The sequence below is a fragment of the Dromaius novaehollandiae genome, chromosome 7 (genome assembly GCF_036370855.1).
Source record: "Dromaius novaehollandiae isolate bDroNov1 chromosome 7, bDroNov1.hap1, whole genome shotgun sequence".
In the NCBI taxonomy this organism is placed as follows: domain Eukaryota; kingdom Metazoa; phylum Chordata; class Aves; order Casuariiformes; family Dromaiidae; genus Dromaius; species Dromaius novaehollandiae.
The window spans coordinates 23825515-23837630 of NC_088104.1; the positions used below are offsets into that span (position 1 = coordinate 23825515).

Sequence of the window (12116 nt, forward strand, 5' to 3'; positions counted from 1 at the left end):
ACATCACAACAGAAAACAAAGTATTATAAATAAGTTATAAAGGGCATTAATATATGTGGTATTTTGATATGATTATTCCAATGCATAGTTACCCTGAAGAACGGGCATCGTATCATGACGTCATATTGTAATATACACAATGCTGAAAGTAAAGAAGGAGGGGAGCTTGAAACATGCATTTCTTCTTTGGAGTATACATAACATTTAATGTAGTATCTTCTAAACACCATATTTGAACTAAAACACAGTATGATCATTTTTTACAGGCTATAAATTCTAGTTCAAAGGACAACAAATGAAAGCTTTGTTCTCAAATATTTTTTCCATTCCTTTTCAGCTAAGAACAGCTATTTTAAAAGGAAGGCAAAAAGAGAGAAAGAGGAACATAAAGAAAAATAACACTAAAGACTTTTTACTTTGAAAAATTTCAAAACTTCCGGTATATCAACTGTTAAAAATCTTTGGTGGGATAAAAGTTTTACCTTTTTAACAAAACTTTTAACAGAACTGTCAAAAACAGACCATTACCCATCAAGACTAAAAGATTCTGCTTATAAAGAAAGACTTCCAGCATAATACCCACAAAATGTTTTCCTATTCAAAAAAACCACACTTGCAAAAGATAAAACCCTGAAGCTGTTTCAAAGTTACTATATTTTTCACCCATAACAAGCATACAGCAGATTTATTAAGAGAACTGGTTGCATTGCAATCTTTTATGTGCAGATATGGCCTTCACAATGATATCACTTAAAAAGATAAAACTTTAGACTCTAAGTTACCAGTCTCAACCAAATTATTCATTCTCCAGTCTAAATAAACAAACATCCCTTTACTTATAATTCTCTACACATTAAGGTAAAAGTAAAGCCACCAGTATTAAAGAGAGTACCGTTAATAATGTGGGGATTTTATTTTCATTTGCTTTATAATCAAAATACTAATTTATTACAGGACATCTTCTCTCCCACCACTTTTATTAGGAATGAGGTGAACAAATAAAAAAAAGACAGCAATCTACCCGAGGACCCAAACAGCTAGAAAGAGGGTATTAGTGCACAACAAACCACTGAGAATTGGTTAAAGTATAGCTGCAAAAGTTAGGTCAAAACTGTGGAACCACTGAGAAACTGTTTTTTCTGCTTAATACTGGTATTTATCAAATACAGCTAAATAGAGTACAGGCCTGATTAGCCTCAGCCACAGAAGCAAAAGTAACAAGCGTTAGAAACCCTACTCGTAGCATCCTCTGCATCCACCTCCCCACAATCAGGAGCTTCTCGAGAGTTCAGTGGTGAAGACAAATGGGAAAGACGTCTGCTGTTAAAACCAGGTGATCCCAAGGGCACCGAAAATTCAACAAGGTGAATTCCAAGACCAAGATCTAAATTAAGTTCTCTCAGATGTACATGGGCTATGAAAACAACCAAAATACTCACTTGTATGCTTAACATTATTTTCCACTAGGTTGCCCTCACATACATAGTTCAGAAGTTCTCTTTTAACGACTTATCTTCAAGGCATGTATTAAGCATGCATATATTTTCTAGCTATGCCCAATAAATAATTCTCCATTACTTAGAAAAGAAAAAATCAACCACCAGGAGCTACAGTTGCAGGACACAGTGCTTAAAGGATTTATATGCTGTGAGCTCAAAGCAGAGTCATAAAATTAGCAAATACCTAAAAGGTTAGCTGTACGTGACATCACACAACGGAGGTCTCTTAAAGCATTCGGCTTTCCTGTTATGCCTCAGAGAAGGAGAACAAATTCTTATTCTCCTACAGGTAGAAGTCTAAAGAAAAGAGAATCCAGCACTTGCATATCTCCAGGTGATCCTGATCAGGCTCCATTTCCTCCAAAAGGCATTCTGGCATTTTGTTACTCTCACGTTGCTCTCTAAAGCTCTGGAGGACTGAGTGCTTTGTTCATAAGAGCCTCGTAAAGAAAGTGCAGTGCCCTTAAGTTTCCATCTAGCTAAAACTGTGCAGACATGATGAGGCAAAATATATTCCTTACTGCTTCTGCTGCTACTTCCCAGCAAGTGGGGACAGTACCAAGGAATAGTTACCTTCTCCCATGACCTTCCTTTTGTTTCACACTGAAGCTCCAAAGGATGAAATTCCCTATTCCACCTCTACCAGATTCCCTTCACAGTTTTGTGATTATCTAACAGCCTCTAACTTTCACTTTCTGATTTTTTGGAGGACACTTGTGAGCCTCAGAGGCTTGTCAAATTCCTAAGGTAAAAAGGTCTTTAATAGGGTAGATAATTTCTCTTGTCCGGGTTACACTTTAACATCACGTGTTTAAGCTAAATTTGAAAGGATGAAAATCTATGGTGAGGTTTAAAGTTTATGATCTATTAAATTCGTACAAGTGAAAAATACATTCCACCAATGTAAGTTTTAATGTCCTAATGACAGCAGAGCTATCCGATAGATGGAGGTTCCTCATAAGCAGCTGGAACTGGAGTTCTGAAGCACTAAACCAACTTTCGACAATGATTTGTTTTTCATTTTAGTTTGTTCCACTAGTTCAATTCAGTAATTAGTTCACTCAATGCTGAAAGAACAACTGACAATTTAGAAAGCAGGAAAGTCTGATTTTTCTTTTCCAAATGATGAACACGAAGGACTGGTGACTGGATTTCTATTAATCTAATTATCTATTAATCTATTAATTCTAAGTCCTGAAAGGCACAGTGACCAGAAATAACGGACTCAGTTCACAAACTACAGACAAGTGTACTTCTATATAGTCTGTTCTAAATGCAAAACATATTTGGATATATTTATTTCTTCTTACATATCTAGCACAATTAGGATTCATTTTATTTAGCTAATAAAGTAAGCTAAAAGCTATCTATAAGATGGGGAATGATGTTTCTTAAACATTAAGAATCTAAGCTACATAACTACTTAAATGCATATAGATGCGTACCCTCCTGCCTCGCAAGAAGTATGATCAAATTAGACCAATTAGAATCAACTTTTCTTTAGGAAAAATAATTAAGCACAAATGCAAAATAAAATTAAAAACAATTATTTAATCAGGATTTCCTGCTCGCTGATTTAAGTCATGATTAAAATTAGTAATATAATCACTCTGATTTCAGTCAGTTTTTCCAGCATGGAACCACCCCCAAAGGCTTGTAACAGCAACTTTCCCCCCCTCCATCAGTCTTCAGCACGCTCTCCACCGCTTAAAGCCTTCTGCTCCTGCGTTGCGGGATGATGTTTGAGGCCAAAACTTTCTTTTTCCCCTTATATGTTTTTGTATTTTAAGAGAGTTACAGTTCAAGAAAGATTCCACTTCATAAACGTATCTGGCTTACTAAATTTAATTCCAACATTTACTTCTGTGAAAACTTCAGTGTTGGGGTAAGAAGTCTACTACGGGGGTAATCTAGATTGGGAACAATACTACCTCAAAACACTAAATTGTATCAAGAAGACAAAAAGTATAAAGGATTATTTAAACCTGAGTTATTTTCCATAATCTCCCATCCTTTCTTCAGGAAGCAAAATTCTACAGACCTAACTTTGACCACGAGTCACAGATATACAATAGTCTTTCCTAGAAGTGCTTACAACAGTATTTTGCAAGCAGTTAGATCTACCAAGCTCTAAGAAAATCCACAGTAATGTCAACACTAACTGCAGAACTGTTATTACGCTGAAACAAGTTTATTTCAAATTCATGGTGAGAGAAAAATCAAACAAGAAAAAAATTACAGATAAACAGAGAAATAATAGGCTTGTTATTTGAATGGAGATGATGATAAATAAATACAGCTTGTCCTAGAAGATATTGATTCTCTCTCCATTTAAAATGAAACAGGTTAATGGGAAATTCCATTCTAGGCAAGTTAAAGCAGAATTAAAACAAAACAATTATCCAAGTTTAATTTGCTCTATTCTCTGCAGCACCTGTCTTCTGGAAAACTGGACTGAAACAAGGACGGGCCTACATTACAGAAAAGTCTTCTTGTCCCTTTTCTCATCTGGTCATACTATAAAATCTCCTAAGAATGTGTCATAAGCATCAGCTCACTCTAAGAAACACATCTGCAACAAAAACACGGTATCACAAGCTAGAATCTGTGCATATCAGAGGAACGACATTAAGCCTTACACAACACCTGCTCACACTATAGTTGGCCTAAATAATCTTTTATGATTGCTACGTTCATTCTAAATAAAAATACAATATCATCTTCAAACTGTGAAGTGTTCCCGTATTACTTTGCTCCCACATAAACTGGCCAAATCCCCCTCAAATCCTCAGAGCTCTACATCTACAGTTAAACGATAAGAAACAACAATAAACAAACTTACTGAGAACCTACTGGTTAAGAAAATAAAACATGCGAGTTTTTTTGCTACAAGTGAACAACAGCAAAAAAAAAATGAAGTTTTCATAAAATCAGGTAGCTTTCATGTTCATATACTAATATACTGCATGTAGCATGCATGACACATAACCACAATCAAACCTGAAATGCACATTCCTATCATAGTAGTTCAGAGTTGTATTTGGCATGTTGTTTTGCTTTCAGTAAAATGTTTAAAACCAGCAGCATACACAAATAATAGCCTGCTAAGCATCATGCTTGACTACCAGACACTGTGGCACTGCTCCCCCCAGCCCAGCAGATATTCATACATGCGCGTCCCCAAAATCTCTTCTCCCTGCCTAGTCTGCAATAACCTGAACATCTACAAAACAGCACTTTCCAACTATGTCCTTTGGTTGTATTAGTTGCATACATAAATCTGTCAAAACTTAAAAAATTTTGAAGGCGAAGTTGCACGATTGCCTCATCTGAGCTGCAGCACAAGGTTTAGCTACACGATCACACACTGTATCTTCCTATATTCTTGATAGCATATTTCACAGGGCTCTTGAATAAATGACCGAGTATCCCACACGTAAGTTATTTTCATATAAAATAACTGACAAGACTACAGTATGTTATGCAAGAATATCTGAGGAGCTAGAAAAGTTGTAACAGACTATATATTATGCAAAAACAGTACGTGGTAACTTAGAAAGTATACTGAAATGCAAACAAGAGAGAGTTCTGGTGTAACAAAAGTGTTCAGATACAACTGTACTTAGGTCCACCCCAAACTTTTTATTTTAAAACCCCAAAACAAAATTTCAAATCCACAGAGTTAAGCCATGATACCCCAAAAGTAAAGCTATAAGAATATAATGAAAATTGTTAGTGTGACCTGTAGTGCATTTCAAAAAAGATTAATTCTTCTCTTCAATTTCACCCCATGTTTTCTAAGTAGTCTCATTTCAATAGTGACACAATATTATTATTATTTTTTTAAACAATTTTGGGTGATAGGTATAAACCAAAGCTTTTATTTTTGCTTTCTCCGTATTAGGGCTTCAGAGAACATTTTCAGGACTTCCTCCGTCGGGGTGCTGGGGGTGTATGTTCTCAATAAATTAGAATCTTTAAAAGCTAGGGAGAGAGATGAGGGCATACGCCAGACTTTCCCAATGAATCACGCGTAAGGCAGGATAAACCACAGCACACATGATGCGCTCTGTGAAGGCCTGCGCACTGGAAGGCAACGCAGGCGTGACTGCCACAGAAGTCAATGAACAGGATTTGAATCAACAAATCAAAAGGCAAAACTAGGCCACAAGCTCGACTTGGTGTCGAACGCATCGTATCTGGCAACACTACCCACTCAAAAATGGTATAGGCATTCACGCAAACACAGAAAATGCAAGCGTCTCTCTGATCCAATATAGGCCTACATCCTCACGCACCACTTCAAACAAGCTAATAACCTCCATCAACGTTACACGGTCTTACAAGTTGAGAATCAAGGGGAGCACAAACACCTACAAATACCCTGCATTTCAAATATTCCAAACTGATTAGTTTAGCAGCAATCTGACATAATTCTTTATGTCAACTATATAAGCCAATGTCTATGGACATATTAACAGCACAGTTATATTTTATGCTCCCCTGCTTTCATGCAAAATATTTTATCACAAAACATCTATATATACAAAGGTGTGCTACTAGCTCCCTGCAAGTCTAAATGCAAAATATGAATACAAGCCTTGCTGATAGCTTACACTGATTTTCAAACAGAACTGCCTTGTGAGATCATATAATTATCACAACACAGAAACACTATGCAAATACAGTAAATTGTAATACCAAGCACATATCAGGGTTTTGTGATTGCTCTGTAACCTCTGAATCTACATTAGACAATGTAAATTACAGTACCCAGAAAAATCTAAGAGCTCGAGTCATAGTAAGGAAAAAAATGTAAAAATCATCACCAAAAATTAATTTTACAAAAATGTCTTTCCATACCTAAACAGACATACTCAAGGAACATTGTTTCTCTTTAAAATAAACAGATATGGAAGTGGTGGTGCAATAATCATTTCATGCTCGTGTGCCAGGTATCCAAAACGCATCCAAAAATACCTTGCATTCCCGCTATACGAATATCATATTCACACATATTTATAACGAGTGTTGCAGTGAAGAAACCTACGCTCAATAAACTTAAAATAAACTATACATTTAGCTGAGATTGTTGTTGTTGTTGTGCTTCAGTTTTTAAGAGAACATGAGCACAAAATGCCTGCCTCTTCGCTCAGCATCTTTAACACACACGGTAATTCCTTTCCAGGTATTTTCTAGAGCATTTCATGCCAAGCTACCTGGAGGAGCGTGTGCAAAAGTGACAAGGAGCGATACGAGTCTGACAACTGCCAGCACGGAAAATGAGAGGGACTGGTACTTCATTACACATTTGCAGGATACGGAATCCTTCTTGTCAAGTCCTTAAATTGCATACCAACTTAAAAAAACAGCTGCAAGAGGACTGTAAATACAAAGACTCCCTATTTCCACTATTATTTTAAGTTAGAAAGTTTTCTGCTTGGCCAGCAATGTTTTGCACCTTAGCAGAGAAACTACATGGTACTCGTTAAGCGGGGGCAAACCAGGCGAAAGGATACAACAGTTCAGCACGGTCTGTCTGTGCACAAAAGTTCTCCCCTACCCCGCTGCCATTCCCCAGCAGTTATTTCGGCTGGGAGCACCAGCAACGCGCTCGCTGGGTAACGGCTACATCTTGCGGCAACGCGTCTCAGCGCAAGGAGGAAAAACAGACAATAACCGAAACGGCATGAAAAAAGGGACTTGTCTGCTCATAACCTTCATACAGCTATTCCCTGCAAACACCCACAACACCCTGCTCTCGCCGTCGGTACAACACAGGAGGGGAGGAGCAGGGGAGGGAGGAGGAAAACATTATCATCTCAGACGTGATGGAGGAAAGGAGAAAGTTGCAGTCATTCCGCGGCGCCCTGTCACTCGGGGCCACAACCCGGCCGCCCCCCGAGCGCCTCCCGGCGGGGGCGGCCCCGGCGCGCCGGGCTCCTTCTCTCCCTCCCCCTCCGCCCCGGGGCCGGGGGCGCCGCCGCCTTCCACCGGGCAGCGCCGGCCGCGGCCCGCGGTGCCGGGCGCAGGGCGCCTTCCGGGCAGCGGCCGCCGCAGGGAAGTCGCGGCGGGGCGGGAAGGAGCGGGCCGCCGCGCACGGCACGGCCCCGGCCCCGGCCCCGGCCCCGGCCCCCGCGCAAGCAGGGCGGGGGGCGCCGCCGCCCGCCCCGGCTCGGCGCGGCGCGGCCGGGCCCGCGGGCTGACCCCGCGCCGCCGCCCGCCAGCCCGGGACCGGCCTCCGGCGCCGGCCGCCGGGCCCCTCCCCGAGGGCCGGGCCCCCCGCGCGGCCCCGCGGCGCGGCCGTTACCTTCCTTGGGCGGCTTGCCGGGCGGCTTGCCGGGGAGCGGGGAGGCCGCCGCCGCCGCCGAGGCCGCCGCCGAGCAGCCCTGCAGGCTCGGTGGGGACGTGGAGAGCCGGGACCAAGATGGCGGCCCCTCCAAACTTCCACTGCTACTTTGGACACTCATCAAGCTACTTTCCTGGAGCCCGGCAGCCGCCGGGGGCGGCGGGGGAGGCGGCGCGGCGGGGGGACACCCAGCGCCGCGCTCATGGCCGGGGGCCGGCCCGACACCGGCGAGGGGAGGCCGCCGGCGGCGAGAGGGCTCCGGCGGCGGGCGGCGCGCGGAGAGACGGGGCGCGGGGCCGGCGCAACCTGCCCGCACCTCTGCACTGCGTCGCCGCCGCCGAGCAGCCGCCTGTGTCTGAGGCTAACCTTCCCCGCCGCCGCCGCCGCCGGGAGGGGAGGGCGGGCGGGCGGCGAGGGGAGGCGCAGGCGGGGAGGGGTCATGCGCAAACACGATCGCGAGCCGAGCGAGCGCCGCGCTCCGCCGGCGCCCAGCCCAGCCCAGCGCCGCGCCGCCCGCACCTGCCCCGGCCGCGGCCTCCATGGCTGCTTCGCCCCATCCTCTGCCCGCCGCGCCGCGGCCAGCGCCGGGCCGCCGGGGCTGGCGGCGCCGGGGCCGCGGCCGTTGCCTGCTCCCGCGGCAGCCCGGGGCGGCGGGGCACGGCCGGGGGCCGGACGCCACGTGCGGGGCGGCGGCGCCGCGCAGGCCGCGGGCGCAGGGCCGGGCGGGGCCGCCCTTGGGGGCACCCGCGAAATGGCGCCCCGAGTGCGGCTGCTGCCGGGAGCGTCGGGCAGCCGCCGCGGAGCTGAGCGCGCTAGTTCTCCGCGGCTGAAACGTTGTTCTTACAGCTTTCCCCCCGTGAGGATACCCAGCGCCAGTCGCTGGCAGGGGTCTGCCAGAGCCGCGTGTTTGTCTTTTCCGCACAGGACCGGGTGCCAGCAGAGGCCCGGCCCGGAGGGAAGCTGCGCTCTGCAGGGACCAGGTGTTGCTCGGGGCCGTAACCTGCCCTGGCCCCGCGCAGCCGCTCGCGCCGCAGGAGCCGAACCGCGGGGCAGGAGCCGTGGGCCGGGAGCCACCACCGTCACAGGCGTCTCGCTCTCGAAGGATTGAGGCTCCCAGGCGTGCGCCAGCCCCGGCCCTGCGTGTCGTACAAAACGTACCGCCGGGCCTTGGAGATTACTGATTTCCTGTTGAAATCCAATGAGTTAGGCTAAAATGCAAGTATAGCTGCATTTAAACCCAGTTTTCACTTGTTCGTTCCCTAAAACTACCATAGTCTTTCCTGAGAACACAAGATGCATGGTGAAGTCAGTTCTAGAACAAAGCCTTTTAATTTATAAATGCAACTTAAGGACGGCAATAGCTTTGCTAGCTTTTATTTTTTTTTTTAATATCATGGCTTGCAGATTTATGGTACTCTGCATACACAATAAGTGTCTTCCTCAGCTAGGCATGGAAGTCATTTTGTAGGTGCTGTGTGGAGACATCCTGGCCATCTACTAACCTGTTTTCTTCTGAATTGGAGAATGGCAGGAATAGCTTACTAATGTTGGGTTGGAGACCTGTACACAACGTGGATATTACCAGTTCTTTCTCTTCCTTTTTAAGTGATATCTGTCAAATTATCCAAGATCTTCACCTCCCACAAGCATGCAGCATCGCTGCAAGTTTCTTAGCAATTAGGTATTAACCTGAAGAAAAATTAATGTGTTTACTTGCTAACTAGATCTGTTACAGAACATATATTTAGTAATAGATAAACTTTTTTTTTTTTTTTTTTTTTTTTTGGCAGAGAGAAGTATTCTGATGTTTTGACCAAGATATGTTTGTTTTTTAAGGGCTTGATCATAGAGAAGATTTTTCAGGCTTTACCTAAGCAAATTACACCAAGAAATCACTAGTATTCAGACATGAAGTGAAACAGTACTAGTTCACTCTGAGAATATTAATGTGCAATATTCATATTTAGCAGCTGGTATAGAAACTTCTTGTGAGGTTAAAAATAAAACAAACTCACAATCCCACAATCCATACCATAGCATAAGTGAGCATGTTCCTCATCTCCTGATGAGTATATCCTCCTGCAGCATACTGTTCCTAAAATATGCCAAGTAGAAAGCAATACGTTACAGAAATTCAGTGTCTCTGTTTATGCTCATTTGCATTCACTTAAGACAAACCCCTGCTACCCTCACAAGAACATAGATAAACAAGCTTTGTTTGTGCCACTTTTGCTTATACATACGCTGTCGTCTACAAGTTATTCCACTGAAATTGCTGGGACTCCTTGTTTAATAAAGTAACACTCATCATGACTAGGGGGGATAACATATGAGGAGAAAGATCATTTTCTTTACTTCTTCTTTCAGGTATGCATTTAAATATCTTAAAAATTCTGAGATTTCTTGCAGACTGCCATGAATCAACACCAGGGAAAATGATCAGATCTGCAGAACACCTCAGATGGTGAGTTAGAAGGGGAGTTACTGGGGGGGCACAGGAAGTGGATGTGTGTGTACTGCAGGATGCCCCACTAGAGGGCTCGTGAAACACGACGTCTGCTAGCTGACAGAACGGTGTGCTTTTTTGCAAAATACCGTTTAGGGCCTAGTGGGTTCTGAAGATCCTCAGTCTACTTTTGACAGTGTGGCAGCAGAACCGTATCTCTTGTTTGTGTGAGCTGTTGATGTAGTTTGAAAGCAGAGGATGAGTTATATCCTGACTCCAGATGAGATACTCTATATAGCTTTTAAAATATGTGGAGCTGGTATGTTCTTTCTTCATATTTCATAGGAAACCTAGTTTTAAAATGTTTTAGAGCTGACATTGATTTACAGTATCCCTTCATTTGTACAGCCACATTGCTTCAGTATTATCAGTTCAATGGTATCATGGCAGGAGAGAAGAAAAGCTTCATTAACACCTTTTAGAAATTTTCACACGTATTCCAAAAGACTTATCTTATTATAGGGCTTCATAAATGTGAATAATGCTTTTCAGAGTCACTCACAATGTCCTACCCTCATTTTGCACTAAAACTTTATGGTCCAGTAGCCAGATGGATAACCTCTTATTCACAGTGGTGAGCAATCAGCTCAGTGTTACCCACGCAAAATGTTAAAAACTAAATCTAATTCTCAAAGAGTACTGAAGAAGTATTACTCATTCTTTTATCATTTCTTTTAAATAATAAATACTAATTTTTTTTTCTTGGCCTTCTAGTTTCCAGGAGCAGAATAGTAAGCTACCAAGATTTCCTGTGCAGTCACCACATACCATCAACATCAGACATAACTTGAAGTAACAGATATGGGGAAATATCATTTCAGTGGGATGACACTGGATAACAAAGAAGAAGGTGCCACATACCTACTTACAAGGGAAATTTTAATTCCAAGCTAAGCCTGAGAAAGCTCATTTAGTTTTGCTAACTGCTAAGGAAGAGGATCTCAAAATTCAAATCGTAACAGGAAGGAGTAAAATGCCTATGTGCTATTTCTCACATTAGAGTATGTCAAATGGGAGTTATCAAGGGTTCATCACAGCACCAACCCTCAAATCACGGATGCTTGAAGAATAGAAAAGCGTTATGAAATTTCATTATTCTAAAGACAAAGAAAACCAAACAACAAAATTCTGAAACAAAATTGCGTGAGCTGTCAGCATTCCCAATGGAATTACTGTGTGAGTAACTCTCATCACAGTAAGTTCACAATTTACCCATAAATCTTTCAAGAAGTAAGAGAAGTTAACTAGGAGATAGTGAAGGAAGGGACTGACAGGCTGCATAGGGAAAATAAGTAAGACTACTGCAGGAGTTTTAGTCTCTAGAGACATTCACATTGCATCTGTAGAGGAAACAGTGCAGTCAAGTCAAATATAATTTTCAAAACTTTTACATACATTCTTTACAGAACAAAGAGACATAATTTCAAACATTAAATATGATAAAATCCAAAGTTTATCCCAAATGTTCTTGAGGAAGAATATTCTTTGTTCTTGGGACCAATTACAGAGGAATATTTTTCTCTATTCCTAGGCCTTCACCTTCACTGCTCTCAAATGCCAAATAGAATTTGGTTTCCTTATGAGAAATAGTACTTTTTTAACATCAAATCATACATATTCTTAAAAGGTGGATAGGTCTTATCTGTCCTTTTCCCACCAAAATCAATTTGATCTTAGCTGGATTAAATTTTAGGCCAGCAGCAAATTCAGACACTGGAATATGTGGGGATGGTGCCTGATCGGGTCATGTAGCAGATTACAT

The 12116-nt window shown here is 43.0% G+C and overlaps 1 protein-coding gene across 3 annotated transcripts in view; it reads right to left on the reverse strand.

Annotated features, from left to right (window-relative positions):
• TLK1 (tousled like kinase 1) overlaps positions 1–8404 on the reverse strand; it is a 75949-nt gene extending 67545 nt beyond the window's left edge. Inside the window, exon 1 of one of the 3 annotated variants that reach the window (XM_064514937.1) lies at positions 8368–8404. In XM_064514937.1, the coding sequence (XP_064371007.1) occupies positions 8368–8389 (22 nt within the window). In that variant the 5' untranslated portion in view covers positions 8390–8404. Of the gene's footprint in view, positions 1–7809; positions 8283–8367 lie in introns of those variants that run through there. The other 2 variants (XM_064514938.1, XM_064514936.1) reach the window with 2 other exon arrangements.
• Positions 8405–12116: the final 3712 nt, after the last annotated feature.